The sequence below is a fragment of the Lissotriton helveticus genome, chromosome 10, assembly GCF_964261635.1.
Source record: "Lissotriton helveticus chromosome 10, aLisHel1.1, whole genome shotgun sequence".
In the NCBI taxonomy this organism is placed as follows: domain Eukaryota; kingdom Metazoa; phylum Chordata; class Amphibia; order Caudata; family Salamandridae; genus Lissotriton; species Lissotriton helveticus.
This window is the reverse complement of record NC_136071.1, coordinates 858,108,207-858,127,596: the sequence shown is the minus strand read 5'-3', so window position 1 is coordinate 858,127,596 and position 19,390 is coordinate 858,108,207. Positions and strand designations below refer to the sequence as shown.

General features: G+C 46.2%; 1 protein-coding gene across 10 annotated transcripts in view; it reads right to left on the bottom strand.

Moving 5' to 3' along the window:
- Positions 1 to 19,390, bottom strand: part of TAX1BP1 (Tax1 binding protein 1) — a 702,037-nt gene that overhangs the window by 80,775 nt on the left and 601,872 nt on the right. For 5 of the 10 annotated variants that reach the window (XM_078663483.1, XM_078663484.1, XM_078663487.1 and 2 more), the window contains 2 exons: positions 12,326 to 12,367; positions 11,637 to 11,785 (listed from right to left, as the gene is read on the bottom strand). In XM_078663483.1, the coding sequence (XP_078519609.1) occupies positions 11,637 to 11,785; positions 12,326 to 12,367 (191 nt within the window). The remainder of the gene's footprint in view (positions 1 to 11,636; positions 11,786 to 12,325; positions 12,368 to 19,390) is intronic. The other 5 variants (XM_078663492.1, XM_078663485.1, XM_078663486.1 and 2 more) reach the window with 1 other exon arrangement.

The following is a 19,390-nucleotide window of genomic DNA, read 5'->3' as shown; positions in this document are numbered from 1 at the left end:
TATACAACTGCTATGCCATCGCCCTATTGGAAGTGCGGATCCAACTTACGGGATTACAATTGAATTGTTGTTTATAGGATATTGTTTATTACTTTGCACCACTGCTGTATTTATACACTACCGCTGACCGCACTAAGATGTAACTGTATTGATGTGACCGTATGTTTTTCTTTGGTATAAAGCATCCCACTTTCACCTTAGGCTCTAAACACAAAGGCAACACTAAGGTAATTATTAAATGAAAACAAAAACATGGGCACTATCTTATGTACGGATGTGCTGGTTGTGGGAGAGCAAAATGTAGTCACTCAAAGTGAAGTTAACGAGTTTCTGAAGTAGATTAACCCATTGCCTCATGCTGTCTGCAGTAGATGGTGGAATTAAAATGTGAATGACACTAAATAGATCAATGGATTAAGAGAGGTGGCTAAAAGCCCTTTTAAGTATATTATACATATAATTTTAGTAAAATCAAAAGGTATTGGTTAACGACAGACCTAAAAATGTCACGCATTTTTCTTCAGAAATGTACATATGATTCTTCTAATCCTTTGCAGATCTGCCACAGAATGTTACTGCTTAAGATGATCATGGGATACCATGAACACTTCAAGGCTGATTTACAGTTTGGCAAATAGAGTACTCCGCCGCAACATCGATAAAGTACTCTCTGCACCAAACTGAAGGTCTGCTTGACTGGTTCGCAGCTGGGTGAACCTTAAGTATGTCAGCAGCGGAGGATTCTCTGTCCCAGTCAGTGATATAGTCCTCCAATGGCCCTACAGAGTAATGGTCATCAAAGGTTTGGCGTTGGCTGTCCACCCAATTTAAAGTGTGTGGTCGAATGGCCAGTTTTCATCACCCTTTCCTAACAGGTTAAACCTAAGGGGCAGTAAAAACTGCAAAATGAACCCATACCATGGGAGACAACTATCATGATGAGCGATCTTAGTTTTTGTACTTTAAAAAACTAAATTCCACTTTAAGACTTTTTTTTGAAAATTCAAAAATATGGTAGAAGTTTGATGAACTGTGTTATGGGTCAAACTTTTAATATATTGACAGGAACTGCTATAACAACAGTTCCTGCCAATGTTAAGAGATGTATGCTGGGCTGGAATATATTGCTTAATAGTAATACATTTAATATTCCTACGTTATTAAACTTTTCTTAAATACAGTTAGCTCTCCTTACATGATTAAGGGTTGGCTTCAGTGAGAAATTTACTTAGCAAAAAAGGATAGACAATTAAATTGCATGCCAATAGAACAAGTTCCCAGTTTTCAAGCAATGCTTCAGAATACAAGAGAATTTTACAAGCAGATTATAACAATCATTGGCAAAGCTAACAGTTTTCACCTTTGGGACCTATGAACTTCGCCAATGGTTTTTAGTGATACTATACACCAGTGGTTCATAACCTGTGGTCCAGGGACCCCTGGGAGTCTGCAACACTTACTCAGGGGGTCCGCGGAGGCTTAGAAAATTAAATAATATTAGCAGATTAATAAAGTGTAAATAAATAAACAAGCAAAATTGAAAATTTGCAAACATTCTGAATTTTTTTGGGGGGGAAAATCTTTTATTAACTTTGCTCGATGACTCAAACTACAAAGCGGTGTTCAATTGGCATGTAAAATGATAACAATTCATTGTATATTCGAAGGCATACAGTACAGAACGACAACCATTATCACTCTAATCCCGCACCCCCCGCCCCATATGGCTCAGTACTTCCGCCAGGGACCCCAGATCCTCCTCCATTTCTTCACGCAACCCCTGGCCTTGTAGATCGTTTCCTCCACCGTCTGGCACCAATCCAAGTCTCGTTGCCACTGGTCCCATTGTGGGGCCTTCTGCGCCCCCCAACAACTGACTATATTTCTTTTAGCCACCCCGGCTGCCATGGCCAACCAGATCTAGTCGTACCTTGACCAGTGTGTCGGCCCTTTAATCATTAGTAGAAGCCACCTGGGTTCCACCGGGACTGGCGACCCCACTCCTGTCGCCATAGTATGGGCCACCTTGGACTAGAAAGGCACCACATACGGGCAATCCCAGAGAATATGGAAAAAGGATCCCTTCCCTTGACAACCCCTCACACACAAGGGAGACAGGCTCCTGCCCCACGAAAACAGGTCGGTTTGCAGGTAGTACACCCAATGCAAGATTTTTAATTGGGCAAGACTGAACCTAATCTGAATCGCGATTTCGCGGGGGCTATGCAGGGCATCCTGCCAATCGTCATCTTCCAGGCCACCGATATCTTCCTCCCATCTCGCCCACAGGGACATTAGGGGGTCAGGCATATTGTTTATGAGTTTGCGATAGATAGTGGACATGGGGTCTAACAGGAGTCTGTCCTCCATAGGCGAATATTCGGGGACTGAAGTGTCTGTGTGTATATGGGTGCGTAGGGCGTGCATGAGACGCAGGTAGTGATAGTGTTGGGAGTCGTGCATTTGATACTCTTTTTTTAAGATAGTCGAAGGATCTAGGAGCGCCATTCCAGACATCGCCCAAGTAGTCAATCCCAATCAGTTTCCAGCCCTTGAAGCCGGATAGTCTTTTCACCTCCGTTAACTGGTCCCCAAACCATAGCGGGGTCCTACCCGTTATAGTGCCTGCCCACCCCAAGAATTTATGAGCCTCCCTCCAGCACTGAAGCACCACCCCTGTACGCGAGGGTAAATCCCTACGTTGCTTTCGTGAGTACAGAAGAGGTTCACTTTTGCCCCCTGGCATGACATATCTATCTACCCTATAGGCCCGTTCCAACCCCGCCACGTACATTCAGTCATTAATTACCTGTAGCTGAGACGCCCAATAATACAACTAGATGACCCCTTGTAAGCTTACACAACGCTATTCTTGGGTTCCCACCATCCCAGAGCAGCAGTCGCAGAGCCGGAGATACGCGCCGGAACCAACCCCCACGGGACCAGATAAGGTATATTCTGCAGGATATAGAGGAGACGCGCCAACGCCAACATTTTGAAGAGCACGGCACGTCCCATCAGGGAGATAGGAAAGGACCTCCAATGGGCGACATCCGATGCTAACCGCGCCAGGTGCGGCTCAAGGTTTTTCGTGAAGAACTCCCTCCTGTCCCTAGTGACATACACCTGTGTAGCCGGAGTAACTACCAAATAGTTCGAAGAGATGGGGCGCCTGCGCCATTGAGTGGTAGGGCCTGGCCATATAGAGGACGATGTCGTCTGCGTATAAAGATATATGCTCCTCCCACTCATCCGTAAGTGCCAGGCCCCAGAAAGACCGGTCTCTTCGAATCCAGTGGGCCAGTAGCTCCAGGGCCAAGGCGAAGAGGAGTGGGGACAAAGGACATCTCTGCCTGGTACCCCGCCGCAGGGACATTGCTCAGTTTACCCTCACCCTTGCTACCGGCTGTTCATGCAACAGACACACCCAGCAGCAGAAGACCGGCCCGAAGCCCAAACGCTGCAGAACCATGAATAAGTACGGCCATTTGATGCTGTCAAAGACAATTGAGGCGTCCAGCGCCATCAACGCCGTTTGGGTGTCGCCCGCGCCCTCGGTCATGTACAGAACCACGTAGAGCCGTCGTAAGTTATGCCAAGTGCTCATGTGAGGCATGAACCCCGACTGATCCACATGTATCAGGTCTGGCAGAACTGAAAGCAGTCGCGTCACCAAGGCTTTAGCCAAAACCTTGGCCTCCACATTGAGGAGTAATATAGGTCGATAAGACGAGCATTGGTCAGCCGGTTTCCAAGCCTTGTGGATGACCACAATCGTGGCCTACCGCTGATCAGGCGGGAGCCTCCCCACTTTTCTCCCTTCAAGGAACATTTGTCTTAGGGGCTCAGTCACAATATTGGCTTGCCTCTTGTAAATTTCAACTGGGAGCCCATTGGGCCCCTGCGCTTTCCCGGCCTGAAGTGCGTTAAGGGCTTCACCCAGTTCCAAGACCGTAAGGTCAGCCTCTAGGCTGTCAGTCTGCTCCCAGGATAACATGGGAAGGGCAAAATCCCGAAGAAACTCCTCACAGTCAGATTCCGATCTGGTGCACACCGGGATGTAAACCCTCTCATAGTAAGATGCAAAGGCCTCCGCTATGTCAATCCCGGCAGATACCAAGGAGCCCAACTCGTTCCTCACTTCCGTGACCCGGGATCGCTCCCGGTCCCTGTGCTCGAGCCATGCTAATAGCTTTATGCTTTTATCACCCGGCGTCATATATCCGATTTTGCATGGCGAGGGAATAGGCTCGCGCCTCACCCTCCGCCAGTGAGCGAAGTTCCTTTTGCTTGAGGACAAGCTTGTGACTGTGCCTCAATTTCCCGCTCCAACTGTGTGATCTGGAGTACTTCTTCCTTCTTTTGAGCGCCAATAAGCGCCTGAACCTGGCCCCTCAAGACTGTCTTAAATGCTTCCCACAAGGTTAACTGGGAATCAACCGAGCCCTGGTTCTCGGCGAAGTATAGTTGGGAGCCCTCACGCAACTTGTCAACTATAGAGTTGTCTTTGAAGCGCCATGGGTCTATCCTCGGGAAGGCCGCCCTAGGCTGTTACCGCCCCTTTGAGAGTGACACCCACAGGTGAATGATTTGAGATTCCCCGGGCCATGATGCGGGAGTCCGCGAAGTCGCCCAATTGGTCCCCCCGGGACAAGAGGTGGTCTATTCTGGAGAAGGACCCATGTCTAGCAGAGTAAAAAGTGTAATGCCTTTGTGTGGGGTAATGTACGCGCCATATGTCACTGAGGTCCATTGCTGTGGTGAAGCTATGCAAGCCGGCTTCCCCCCTATTGCCCTGCCTCTCCCCCGAGCGGTCGAGGTCTGCATCCATGACTGCATTAGTGTCTCCTCCCAGTACCAGAGTGCCCCAGGGAAGGTCTGCCAAGTGGGTCCCTAGTTTTACATATGTCAGGGCATGCAGTTCGAGTGGGATATAACAGGAGCTAAACACTAACATGCGACCCTTCCATCTGGCCGCCACCGCCACCATACATCCAGAGTCCTCCACCCACGTGCCTGTGACAACCAATGGAAGGGCTTTACGGACAAGAATCCCCACCCCCTGGAGCCAGACGTGAACCCCGAATGGGCCACCATCTTGTGGCCAAACCGATCCAATGCCCTGCACGTGTTGCCCCGCAAAAAATGAGTCTCTTGCAAGAGCACTACGTCAGGTGCGTGGCGTTTAACATACTGCAGGAACAATATCCGCTTTATTTTATTGCCAAAACCATTGACATTCCACGACCAGATCCTTTCACTTGACTGGTCACCCATTGAAGTACAACAACTTAAACTGTCCCGGATCTCTCACATGCCACTGCTTGCTGTTGTAAGCTAACAAACATACATTTGAATTTGAAACGCCATGAGCCAAACAAACATCCCCACAAAGCCCTGCCCCCCAACCCTTACCCCCTGTCCCTGCCAAGTGGGCCCCCAACCACCCACCTCTTAAACATGCAGAGTGCCTGTCGCCCCATTAACCTCATACCAACAGGGAACATAAACCTGCATCCGCAGAAGAAGACGTACTCTAGAGACGGAGTGCACACCCCATGGATGGTTCACGCTGCACGGACCATACCCCCCCAACTCCCTCCCCCCTACCCCCAACACAATGAACCAATGTGAGCCCAAAACATACAGCTGTAGAAGAGTTCGCAGCCCCGGACCCTCTCGCCCGACCACCTCCACTAAGCCAGGACCCATGAGGCACCCACCTCCCGTACCTCCCCTAACCACATTACCCCATGTCCACATTACCACTACAGTCACGAGAGGTGTCTGCCCGATCCGCTGGGGCTCTCGTGGTTGGCTGTTGCTGTTCTGGGTCCCCCGACAAGCACAGTTGTGAGTCAAGCGTCACAACCCGTTCTGGCGGCCCACAGTCCCCCAGCCTTCCATCAAGTCACTCGCCTCAGTCGGCGAGTCGAAAAAGAATGCCTTTTCACCGTCCAGGATCTTGAGACGTGCAGCATCATGTACTTTATTCCTTGATCTCTGAGGGCCCTCTTTACCGCTTAAAACAATCTGCACTGGTGCTGCACATTGAACGTAAAATCTGGTGAAAAATCATATTGTGGCGTTGTCCAGATGCAGGTCCCCGGACACCCTTGATGCCTGCAGGATGGCATCACGGTCTCTTATGGTTCAGGATATGGCCTTCCTCCCAGCACATGATGGGCTCTCTCCACCGAGACGGAGTTAGAAAGACGCTTAGGCTTGAGTATAAGATCCTCCACAACCAGTCTGTAGACGGGCCCTCCATGCCCTCCGGAACACCCACGGTACGGATATTATTGCGCCGCACCTGGCCTTCCTGATCCTCCAAGCGGACGGCAATGTCTGCTTGGTTTTTCGTAAGCGCGGCCACCTGCTCCTCAAGCCTCTTTGTTTTAGATTGCAAACTGCCGATGCCACTTTCAGCCTCGGCGACTTTATCTGACATCTTTCCAAAGTCCGCGCGGAGTAAATTGACTTCTTCAGTCACGGAGTCCAGCTTGGGCTCCATGGCACATCTCTTTTATGGCGCCACGCATCTCCATTATGGCCGACATGATGTCTTTTAGCGATGGGTCTGGCCCATCCTCTGTCACCTCGCATCGCTGGCTCCCTCCTTAGTGATCATCCTCCCTCCCTATGCTGACCGTATATTTAGCTATGTGATTAGTCTGGTCCTGCGCTGGTGGTTTGTTGCGCTCCATGGTCCTGAGATCCACCTCGGCAGTAGACGCAGCCTGCTGTTCCACGCCCTGGGCCTATTCCAGGACACTCACTGGGATGCGACCGGCACCTTTGAATTCGATGTGGTGCCCGCTGGGTGTTCCAGAAAAGGGGGTGGTGATGAACAGAGTGCCTGAATTAAGCAGACCACCCTTACCCAATCCAAAGATCAGGGCTTGATCCATCACCGTTTTTTAGCTCACTGCACCATCCCAGCTCAGAACTTGGCTATATGCAAATTAGTCTGTTCCTGTCCCAGTGCATGATGGGAACAGGGCAAACCAAACTACCAAGCCAATTCTTATACTGGGAAGGAAACAAGCTTCCGGGGACCGGTTTCTGCCATTTCAGGCGTCGTCGGCCCGGCTTGCTTGAATCCTGATGGTGCAATGAGCAAGGGACTCTCATCTGAGTATACCCTTCCACGCTTATGGTGGACAAAATGATTCAGAAAAGGGGGTGGTGATGAACAGAGTGCCTGAATTAAGCAGACCACTCTTACCCAGTCCAAAGATCAGGGCTTGATCCATCACCGTTTATTAGCTCACTGCACCATCCCAGCTCAGAACTTGGCTATATGCAAATTAGTCTGTTCCTGTCCCAGTGCATGATGGGAACAGGGCAAACCAAACTACCAAGCCAATTCTTATACTGGGAAGGAAACAAGCTTCCGGGACCGGTTTCTGCCATTTCAGGCGTCGTCGGCCCGGCTTGCTTGAATCCTGATGGTGCAATGAGCAAGGGACTCACATCTGAGTATACCCTTCCACGCTTATGGTGGACAAAATGATTCAGAAAAGGGGGTGGTGCCGCCTCCGCCCACAATGTCTCTGGTCCACTCACAGTCCGTCCGGCCACTAAATAAGGCCACAATCTGGCAGCTCGCTTCCCGTCCCAGGCCAGCGCAATACACGCAGGCCCAGGCGCAGATCAGGCCCAGAGATGCTGGGGGAAACACTGGTGCGTAGCAGGAAGACCTCCAGTTAACCCCACCACATAAGCCGCCAAAGTCAGATTGTAAGTGCTTGCAATACCGTGCTGGTAGGGGCCGCCCCCCCACACTCCAATTGCTCCTGCCACTAGACTTAAGTACTTGTGGGCGCTCCAGACTCCACCTTGCCGCGGTCGCCGCCGCCGTTTCACCCGCAGTGGGCCTAAAGGTGCCGGCACCAACCCTCTGAGACCTGCACAGTGCCCCTCAGCAGCCACCTGCCAGCAGCCTCGTCAGGTCCCCATCAAGCGCCAGGCTTCAGTGACAGAGCTCGGTAGTGGCGGGCGCCATTTTCTTACGGCCGGATTCACAGCCCGGACCCCGGATCAGCCACCTGGGATTGCCGTAAAACGAAGCAATTGCAGGGCTGAGAAGCTGTCCGCCGCCTCACCGCAGTTTCAACAGGCGGTAGGTGTTGCTCAAATGGTCGGATGATGCAGGATTGTGGGTGTAGTTTGTGATTCTGCTACAGCAGCTCTCTTAATGTGTGGCCATCTTCTTTGGCTGCAGCCCACGCCCCCAACGTTCTGTAAATTTGAGGGAATTTGAAATTAGAGTCTAAAAATTAATTTAGTATCCTCAGCTTGATTGGTGGGAGCAGTGCAAGTCAATCAAACAGAAGATAATATGGACGATGGATGACTAAATTTGAATTTAGAAAACCTCCAACCTTGCAGTCACATTTATTTTTATTTTTGTTTGGAATTTAAATGTAATATTTGTATATTGTTTAAAAATTCAAATCATTAAAATTGCTTGCGGTGCGGTCAACGGCTTCCATTAATGACTCAGTGGGAGTCCTCTGACTCAAATAATGACTCAGTGGGGGTCCTCTGAATCAATTAATGATTAAGTGGGGCTCTTCAGATTCCAGTAATGATTAAATGGAACAGAAGTCAAAAGCTTAAGAAGCACTGCTGTACACCGTGGCCATTCGTAATTTACCAGGAGCCAAAAATATGGTCTGCGGTGTGCTGAAAGCCGCACTGATCCAACAGAGTGGGGGTCAGGGAGAGGTGGATGTACGATGGGCGTAGTTGGAGCGAGACATGTACATGGTTTGAACTGAGTTCTAGATTTATTTTAAGGGTTTCATCCCATGCTGCCCTCTAAACTATGTACCTAGAAAAAGATTTGACAACACTGTGTCATGCTCAGTGGCGGCCAGTAAGTTTTGGGGGGAGGGGGGCGGATGGGACACACGCTCACATACACGACACGCACAACCAGGCGTGCGCGCACACACACACACACATTCATTCACAACACTCTTTCCCAAACATTCATACATGCACGCACGCACCAAACAATGTAAAAAGAAAATAAATCACACTTACCTTCAGCCAGCTCTGCTCTGCCTCGGGGGTTCCAGGAGGCTTGGGCCTGCTGCCTTCCCTGCAGCAGTCCTATCTTCATCACAGAGTGGGATGGGGTCAGGGAGACTACTGACCCCACCCCACTCTGTGATGAAGTGTCACTGATTGACAGTCGACCCTGGGCGCTTCAGGGCTTAAAACTGAAGCGCCCAGGTGCGAGGCAATCAGTGACGCTCTCCCTCGTCACTGACGGGAGGGCCTCAGCAACCTTTGCTGAGCTGAGAAAGTCACGCCCAATGGAGCTGTGACTTTCTCAGTCCAGCAAAGTTAAGTTCAGGCAGCCAGGAGCCTGCGCTAAATGCGCATGTGTTTCTCCTGGCTGCTTAAACTGAAAGTGAACAGTGTCTGTCAGGCTGACTTTTGTTCAGCCTGACAGACACTTGTTCCTACAGGGAAAAAGGGGGCGGGCCCTTCCGCCCAAATAGACCAGCTGCGCCTGGTCATGCTGTATCTTAGCTGCTATCCAACCAACGCACCCTGGGGTAAGCCTTCTCTGCTTGCTATCACTACCTTTAGTAAGTCAAGTGTGCAAAGGAAATAACTTGATTATTGAATGGAAATGTAACAATCTTAGGCCTCGCAATCTCCTTATTCCTTTAGTCTTTTATCTGTTTATATTAGAAATGCTTAGAAACAGGCCCAGTTAAGCTAGCACGTGCTTTAAAAACTCTTTGACAAGGACCCTCCTTTGTCAAGACTTGCACTTTAAGAGTTGCTGGAGAAAAGAGCATATTGGGTGGTTCTTCTAATTTTTCTTTGTAATGTCTGTGAACACACTTCCTTTATTGCTTTTTAGAATAGAACTGTGTATGTATTTGTGAAAAGTCCTCTGAAAATGCCACTTTACTGTTTTCATGTGGTTCTATTAACATCCGTTATGTTTTGTTGAGATGGTAATTACCGATGATAATACAGTAACTTGTATATATGCTTAATAATGAAGACTAGTCTTTTTCAGTAATTGCGAGCTAACACTTAATACTGAAGCAAAAACGGAGAAGTGTGCATCTGATTTGAAAAAATGAGAATTAAATTACAGAACACTGCTTCTTCAAGACCCGCATAGAAACATGATTGTTTAAAAGAAGTGTACCAACAACGGCTCATGTGCAAATTATATTTTGCAAGTGTCTTGCATCAGAGGTGCTGGAATAATTTTCAGAGTAGGGGTGTTGCCATTAATGTAACATCACTGAAGCAATAGGGATTGTGAAGAATCAAATTTTCATACAAAGGACAAGTGTGGTAAATGTTTACAGTAGGAGAGTGGGGAAGTGCGTAGTATATAGCTGGTGGTACATTTTGGGCACACTGTTGAAAATATATTACTAAAGAAAGTGAGGTAGCACATTGTAATTTACAGAAAACACACTTTACACTGAAATAGCCACTCAATTTGCACAGTCAAAGTTTTACTAATAAAACTATGCAGCGCACACAATGAGAATGGGTGGAAATCAGGTTATAGCTAATATTTCATTTCCGCATCACCAAGCATTTTGATTTGTTTTGATCCTATTAAAAAATGTATGCTTTCAGAACTGCTAATAAATTCTGAAATATCTGTACTAGTCATTTACAGGTATTTACATTTTGTTGTGCTCTAGAAAAAAATTACATCTTGCAGCCTTTCCTTTCACACTACCTGTACCTCATCAAAAATATTGCGTAGCTCACTTTACAAAATCCTCTCGTTTTACAGTCAGAGAGACAAAAGTGAACAACAACCTCCCTTTTAAAAGAATAACAATCAGTTAACCAGAAGGCATCGCCAAGCACTTGACCTCTGTCTTTCATCGCCCAGCAAATATGCCAAGATAAAAACAAAATGTAAAGTGCTCTTTACTGCTCATTCACCTTCTGAACTCCAGAATGGCCACATGCATGTCTGATTGATGAATCAGCAGTGCCAGGGCTAAGTGGAATCAGTCATGCAGAAAGATAATTCTCGAAGGAAAAGAGAACTGGTTGAACACAGCCGAGATGAGTATGGACGGTGGACAGAAACTTAAAGTGCCATGCCAAGAGTGGTGGGTTGGATATTAAATCCTCCGTGTAGCCAAAAGGGTAGCAACACACATAGGCTGAAGGAAATATTTTCAGGGAAACATAGTACATTTGTTACAACCGACAGAGCTGCAGCTGCTACTGCGATAACTAGCATGCAAGGGAGATAGCTCAAAATATAATTATTTTCAAGTAGTGCCACACTGAAAAGCTAGCATTCGTGTAAGAATACAAGCAGCCAGTCAGAGCCTGGGTAAACGCTAAATGCTCCACGGGACAGACAAAGATGTGCTGGACGGCCTAAAAAAATAAAGCCAGCAAACAGAATGCAAGCAAATGTGAGTTATTAAACGCTAAGTAATGGACGTCATGCATTCCAAGGCAAGTTTTCACCATGTCTTAAATATGTCGTTGCAAACGGACAGCTGCACTGTTTGGTAGGCGTCAACCTAGAAATCTGGCCAGAGCTACACAACTGATTAATACATTCAGCATGCATGTAGAAAGTAAAGTAAAATTAAGGACATGCAGATTACATGGCTCTCTTCAGGGTCTTCCAAACCATCAGGTCGGCTGAGATTGCGGGCTGGCTGACTGCAGACTACATTGTCTTCCAAGCCCCATGCGTTTGTTCCTGCTGGTGGCCTTTGAATCTCATCAGGGTAAAATGCCCCATCTGCTCCATCTAGATAAAAAAGCAAACAGGGTGATTTTTGATGCTCCACGCGGCAGCAGTTGGGTTACATAATTCTGAACATCTTTTCTAGCTCAGATGATGACATCAGAGGCACCACAAACCAGTATCGAATCAGAAACAATGGTTTAGTTACGTAGTTTATCTGTTTCCATAGTAGTCCTTTGTGCTGACCTAGCAGATGTGTATGTGTCGGGAGTGCTGTAAGCAGGGTAGAACATGAAGACCAAGGACTGAAAAATAAATACATTCCTACCTAATGTACTTGTATCCAAACTAATTTGCACCATCTTAAATGTGTTCCCCACCCTACTACCAATGGGGACGGGGAAAAAAGAGATATCTACAAGATATTCGCCTGTAGTATTAGACTTGCCATATTCCTCATTTCCAAATCTACACGTTTACAATTTAGGTGATGTGGGGGTGACACTTTAGTTAGCTTCTGTCGCTATAGAAATATTACTCGTACAGAATTTGTGGATATTGAGAGACTGCTGATGTGTAAAACATATTACATGACAAAAATACCTGTGTGCTTAATATTCATGATCTCAATATGGGGCTGGAAACCTATTGGAAAGAAGAAATATGTAAAATTTGTATCACTATGGGCATTCTCAAAAAATATTTGGCATATAACCACACCAACTTTTTTAAAAGTCAAATCAAATGCAAGTTCTCTGAGCCTAGTTAGGTGTAGTACTTATTTTACAACAAGACAGAGGCACAGAAACCATAACAATTCATGATAAAAAACACCTGATAGCAATATTAGGAAATGGTGTTAAAATCCTAATGAAGTGAAAGGAATAGCTTTCCTTTAAATAGGGAATTGTTCTGTTTCTGTTAAAAATATACACGCTCAATAACTGCTCTGCTTTAGATTTAAACATTTCATTAATCAATATTTTCATTAATAAAATATTAATAGCCATGTGGCTACTACGTGGGTGCCTACCAGCAGGCCACAAGCATGAGCACAAGGAGAAGTCTACACTCAGGTGCCTATAAAATGAAATGCAAAGTTTAGGCTTAAGGGCCCATGTTTATCATTGGGAAGTTGCTCAGTAAAAGGGGAAAGGGTATTTTTTTTCTTGTGCACATTTACCCACACCTGCTTGCCCATCTGTTCTCTGCTTGCTGTCTCCACCTTGGGGCACAATGACGTGCCCTCCCACTGGGGCTCATCATGCCCCCTGGGAAACATTCTAACAATCTGCAATTACCTTCCGCTTCTTGGGGCACATACAAAATGCCTGTCAAATTCAAACCAGTGTCTGGAACCACAAGCAACACATAAATTGGTCGTTTTAAAGGCCCTAGGCCCTCTGAACTACTTTATTCGCAATCATATCGATATTCTTTATCGACAGGGTGCCTGCCCAGCTGTACTGTACTTACTGTTCGTACGTGTCGTGCCCTCCCAATCGGTGCTCATGCCCCCGGGGAAACACTTTAACAATCATCATCCACATCTCAGGGGACATTAAATATGCCCGTTACATTCAAACCGGTGTCTTGAACTACAACTCTCATACATAACGATCATTTTAGTAGACACTGGGGCCCCACTGACCCACTTTGTTAACAGTAATAGTTCAAAAAACTCATCGCCGGGTTCGGCATTTTACGCGTCTGAGTAACCAGACGTCGGACTGCCGCGCCCTTCTATTTGAAATTACAGATGCACGTGTTGAAAACGGAATAAGTAATCTGACTTCGTCCATCAGGGTGGGCCTGGGATGCTACAGTGCATTATAAGAAGTATTAGTCAGAGAAGTCAACCCAAACCAGATACTACTGACCCTCTGGCCATTTTCCTAGTGAAGGATGCAGTTTGTAGTCTAACACAAGCATCCATTGGTGTGGTCTTGAATGATGGTCGAACATGGGTCCAAAACAGATACATCAATTGTAATTCAAATTAGGTTATATATCGCTGACCTGTGGTTTATTTATTTTATTTAAGCAATTTGTAGAGCACGCAAATAGCCTTGGGTGTCTCGGCGCTGCGGACTGTGTAGAGTAAGGAGCTAGAGATGAGGTGCCTATTGATTAAAAAGTCAAGTCCTAATCAGCTTCCTGAAGGTGAATAACGTTGGGCATGATTTGATATGCTAGGGAAGGGTGTTTCATAGTTTGGCAGTGGCGACGGTGAATCTTCTGTCACCCCAGGCTACTTTGTTTGTGCTGTGACTATTCAAGAGGTTGGCCGTTGATGAGCAGAGAGTTCTATTAGGGGTATATCCACACAAGGCTTTCTTCAGGAAGTCAGGTCCAGTTTTATGTATGGCCTTGAAGGCAATACAAAGAGCCTTGACATTAATTCGGTTTGTCATTGGTAGCCAATGAAGGTTTCATACTACAGAAGAGATTGGATGATACTTAGGGGTGCCCGTTATCAGTCTTGCGGCTGAATTCTGCACCATCTGCAGTCTGTTATTGACCTTTTTCTGAGTGTTGATGAGAAGGCCATTGCAGGAGTCAATTTTAAACATGACTAAAGTGTTAATAAGGGTTTTTCTAGCATTGGATGGAAGAAAGGGTAGAGTTTTTTTTATCATGCTTAGAGTATAAAAGGACAAAGAGACAACGCATTGGTGTGTGAAGTAAAAGCCAGTTTGTAGTCGAATATAACATCCAGGTATTGACTTTTGACACTGGGAGAGGCGGTGGACCCAGGTCGGTGGGCCACCAGATGGAGGACCAGGCAGTATAGAGCTTGCCGAATATCAGGACTTCGGTTTTATCAAGAGTTTAACTTTAGGCAGTTATTGGCCATCCAGGTACTGATGGCAAGCATACCACTTTGGAATCTGGAGGCAACTGCTACGCACCAGTTGTGTGTTGTCGGCGTAGGAGGGAAGACCCAACCCGTGAGATTTGATGACCCTGGCCAGGTCCGACACATAGAAGTTAAATAGTTTCGGACTCAAGCATGAGCCTTGTGGCACCCCACATGGGAGGGTCAAAGGAGAGGATGTGTGTTCATTAGTTTCTCAAATATTTTAGCTAGTAATGGAAGGCTTCTGATAGGTCTGTGATTTTTTTGTTTCTAGAGGGTAGAGGTACTGCTTTTTCAGTAGTGGCTTGATGATAGCACTTTTCCATATAGCGGGGTAGGTGCCAGTATTAAACATGGCATTGCAGATGTCTGTTAGGTTAGGGGCCAGAATGGCAGGAATCAGTTTTAAAGAGAAGCAGGGCAAGGGTCCGTGGGGTAACAAACTTGATGGTAGAGATACGGTTCTCGATTTGTTGTGGTGAGACTTGGCTAAAGGTTGAGAAGGAAGGGGTGTTTTCTTCGTTGTGAGGGGTGACTGTTGAATTCCCAGGTTTAGGTTGGGCTGCGAAGTTGAAGTATATATTGCTGACTTTTTCTAGGAAGGAATTTGCCAGGGCATTGCAAAGTTCTTGGGTGGGAGCGATTGGGGGGTTTGTTGCAGACCCTGATAGTTTAGTGACCACATGATAAAGCACTTAGTGGAATTTTTAGCTGATTCAATCTGATTGAGGTAGTATTTGCTTTTTTCCAGAATAATGAGGTGCTTATATTTGGAGATAGCTTCCTTATAGCGGGTTTTGTTCGAGATATTATAGTTTTTGCACCAATGTCTCTCGAGGTTCCTACAGCATTGTTTTTCCAGGCTTAAAGCCTCAGAGAACCAGGAAGCTGATGGGGATGTTCTGTTTTTTGAGACATTTTTTAATGGTACTAGGAGGTTGAAGGCGTTATTTAGCCATATGGAGTAATTCACTGACGTAAGTAGGGGTCTGGAGTGGGGTCGTAGTTGGAGGATGCACAGTTTGTTGTCTAACACAAGCATCCATTGGTGTGGTCTTGAATGATGGTCGAGCATGGTTCCAAAACAGATACACCAATTGTAATTCAAATTACGTTCTATATCGCTGACCTGTGGTTGTGGCATACATTACATTGGCCTACCCTCTAGGAAAGTTAAAATTGGAATCAAGGAATTTATTATTAACTTAAAAGCAAGGAGAATCACAAGATTGGTCAGACACTTCCAAGAGATGGGACATGGACCCAGAGATTTTAGGTGGACAGTTTTGGAAACAATGACAGCAGACGAAGTGCCGCTGATGATATTCTGTTCAGAAAATAGGCACGGTGGAATTTTTCTGAAAAGACAGATCAAGGGGGGCTTAATGGTTTGAATGAACAGCATAAATTATGAAGATATAACTTCAGTGGGTAGGTGTTTTTTTATTTAATAAAAAAAAACTTGTTCTTGCTATTGTCATATGCTGCAGAATTTAGGAAGATGTAATGGGTGCAGAATAATACCACTCGTTCCAAGTTTATCAATAGGAAAAATACATATGAGCATATGGCATCTCCCACTAAGTTCTGGTGTGATTATGGTGGGCCCCATATATAAGTGTCTGCTTCCGAACATGATTGGTCTGTTTGATAAACCAACAATATCCAACGATTGAAATTCTGTCTACGGTTGTACATTACATGTATCCAGTTGGTTTAAAGGAAAGGCAAAAGGAATGACGCGATTCAATTATGAAATTACACTATCATTAACATTAGCATCTTGTCCCATGCCTGGTTTGGCACTCTAATATGGTGCCCACCCTGATGGACAAAGTCAGCGGACTTATCCCGGCTTCCCGTCACGTACCTGTAATTTCAAATAGACGGGCTCAACAGTCTGACGTCAGGTTACTTAGACGCGGAAGACGCGGAAGACGCAGAAACTGAATGTTTTGAACTAGGTCCGTTAACAAAGTATGTCAGTGGAGCCTCACAGTCAATTAAAAGGATCATTATGTATGAGAGTTGTGGTTCAAGACACCGGTCTGATTATCAGGGCATAGTCAATGTGCCCTGAGATGCAGATGGTAATTGTAAAAGTATTGGAATGTTTCCCCGGAGGCATGATGTACCAATTGGGTGGGCACATCACTGTGCCCAAGGAGCGGACAGTAAGCATAGTACAGATGGGCAGGCACCCTGTCGATAAAGAATATTGATATGATTATACACAAAGTAGGTCAGTGGGCACCAGGGTCGACTAAAATGACCAATTTGTATGTGAGTTGTAGGTCTAGACACTGGTTTGAATTAGACAGGCATTTTTAATGTGCCTCGAGATGCAGATGGTAATCACAAAATGGTTGGAATGTTTGCCCGGAGGCATGATTAGCCCCGAAAGGGAGGGCACATCATTGTGCCCCGAGGTACGGACAGCAAGCACATAATGGATTGGTAGGCAGGTGTGTGTTAATGTGCACAAGAAAAAAAAACATTCGCTTTTACTTTTCACTGAGTTACTTTCCAATGATAAAAATGGTCCAAATTTTATCGGCAACTGAGTGTAAAATGCTCCCTGTGCTATTGCATGTGGCCTGCTGGTAGGCGCCCACCTGTTAGCCTCATGGTAACTTTAACATACATTATGTGAAGATCTATAGGGCACTCATATGTTCAGGTGTGTACCATTCACAGTTAGTAGTTTTAAGGTCACATACATACTCGTTTTCCCACACAAGTTTTGGAGGTTGGTTTTCATTCCATTGTTTGAAAATGAAGATGATGAGAGTGAGCAATTTGGTGAGAATCTGCTGAACGCTCCTTGGTGGTTGCTTACATGAGGCACTTCCTAAACACATTTTTAATAATTTTTCTCTACACTTGTAAGAATCACCTTTTAACACAAGATCTGCTTCTATTTCCAAATACATATATGGTTGGGTTTATAAGTAGGTACTAGAACCTCCCCCACTTAAGAAGAAGTGGGGAACCCTTAAAAACTCTGACTTTGTGTGACGTACAAGGTTTTTTTTGTATAGGATATTGTTGTTGAGTGGAGGGCACCTTGAAGCCTGTTTCTCCCTCTAAGGTTCCTTCTTGATGAATAATAGATGTTTTATCCACCAGAAACAGCACTAGGTAAGTAAAGTGTTCTTCTAATGGATAGTTGTAAATGCAGATGCCTCACTTTTAGAATAGCTACTAAAGCAGTACCTCAGAAGGTGTAGTGTGTGTAGAGTGGGCTCAGACAAGAAGTGCTCCAGGACTGAACTGGAAAATGCCGTTCACTTCAGAACTGGCTATCAAAACAATTGTGCTTTGCAAATGTGTGCACTGCTGCCCATGTAACAATCTGACAGATATCAAGAACAGGCACTATGAATGCTAGCGCAGTGGTAGAAACCTTGGCTTTGAGGCCTGCTTCTCAGCCAGTGCACTGTAGGTCTTAATGCAGAGGATTACCCACTTTGACAATGTCCTTTTCTACAATGCCTAACCCATCAATAAAATGTTTCACTACGATGACAAGGAAGGCTGGTTCAACAAATGCAAAAAGGCAGAGAGGGCAGACAAATATTCTTTAATGATGCCCACCGTATGACAATGACAAAACAAATAGTTAGACATCCAACAATTTGGCTTGTAAAGGGTCTTTGCAGATCTGTCGGTGGCAGAGACAGACACATCCACTCGGTGAGAGCTGCCTGCATTGACACATGAGACCTTGCTGACTCGCGCAATTGTCTTGCATAAATTGTTTTAACTGCCTTACTTTTTAAATTCATTTTGGTCTTACTTACTGCAAATATTCACTGTTGCTAGCATTGTGGCCCGCCCCGTTCCGCCGCATCCTTGTGGGCGTTTGATTGCGGAGGGTGAGGCAGCCCAGCACTTCCGGGCACAACAGGAAACAGGGTAGCGCTCTAGTCACGCTGTCCTACTCCTGCGCAGACCTGAACTACCCTATTTAATGCGAGAAGGACAGCGGCCGCGCCAAAGGCAAGCCCGTCTGCACCCGTCCACAGCCGGGTGCGGCCTGGGCCAGTACCCCTGCCCGATATGACATCATGGGATTAAGCAGGCTTCATTACACCAGAGAACAATTACTTAACATGTGCCCCAGGGTCAAAGAGGGATGTAGGCATAGGATACATGCAGAAACGCTGCCATTCCGATGTATGGAATGTACTCATGATCCGTTCACACCGAAGGGTACCGGGAAGGAGGTGGAAATGATTAGTATGACATTGCTGAACTGGCGCTCCTTGAAGAAGCACAAATTGGAAATCCATGATCTCCTAATGGATAGTCGGCCGGATGTGCTTTTTCTAACCGAGACCTGGTTGGACGAGGTATCCACTCCGGAGATCATGGAAGCCCTTTCTCTAGAATATTGCTTACTAAGAGTGGATAGGGGGATCCAGCGGGGGTGGGGGGTGGGGGGGGGTATTGCATTGATCTATAAAAGGAAATTGGCATGCACTTTGGATGCAGTTAAGATTGTGAACAGTGAGGCAGGGTTCTTCACTATAAAACTTTCCCCAAAAAACACTATTAACGGTTTTCTGATATATCGGCCCCCGGGTTCAGCCTCACAGTTTGTTGAAGGCCTGGCAGAGATCGCCACCTAGCCTCCGCTACGTTACAGCAAGCTCCTTATCTTGGGCGACCTAAATCTTCACTTTGAGGATGCAAACTGTAGGGAGGCGCAGGGGGTCGTGTCCGCAATGAGACCCCTTATGCTGGAACTGCAGTCACTAACACCCAAGCATCAATTGGGTCACCTGCTAGACCCCATTTTTGCA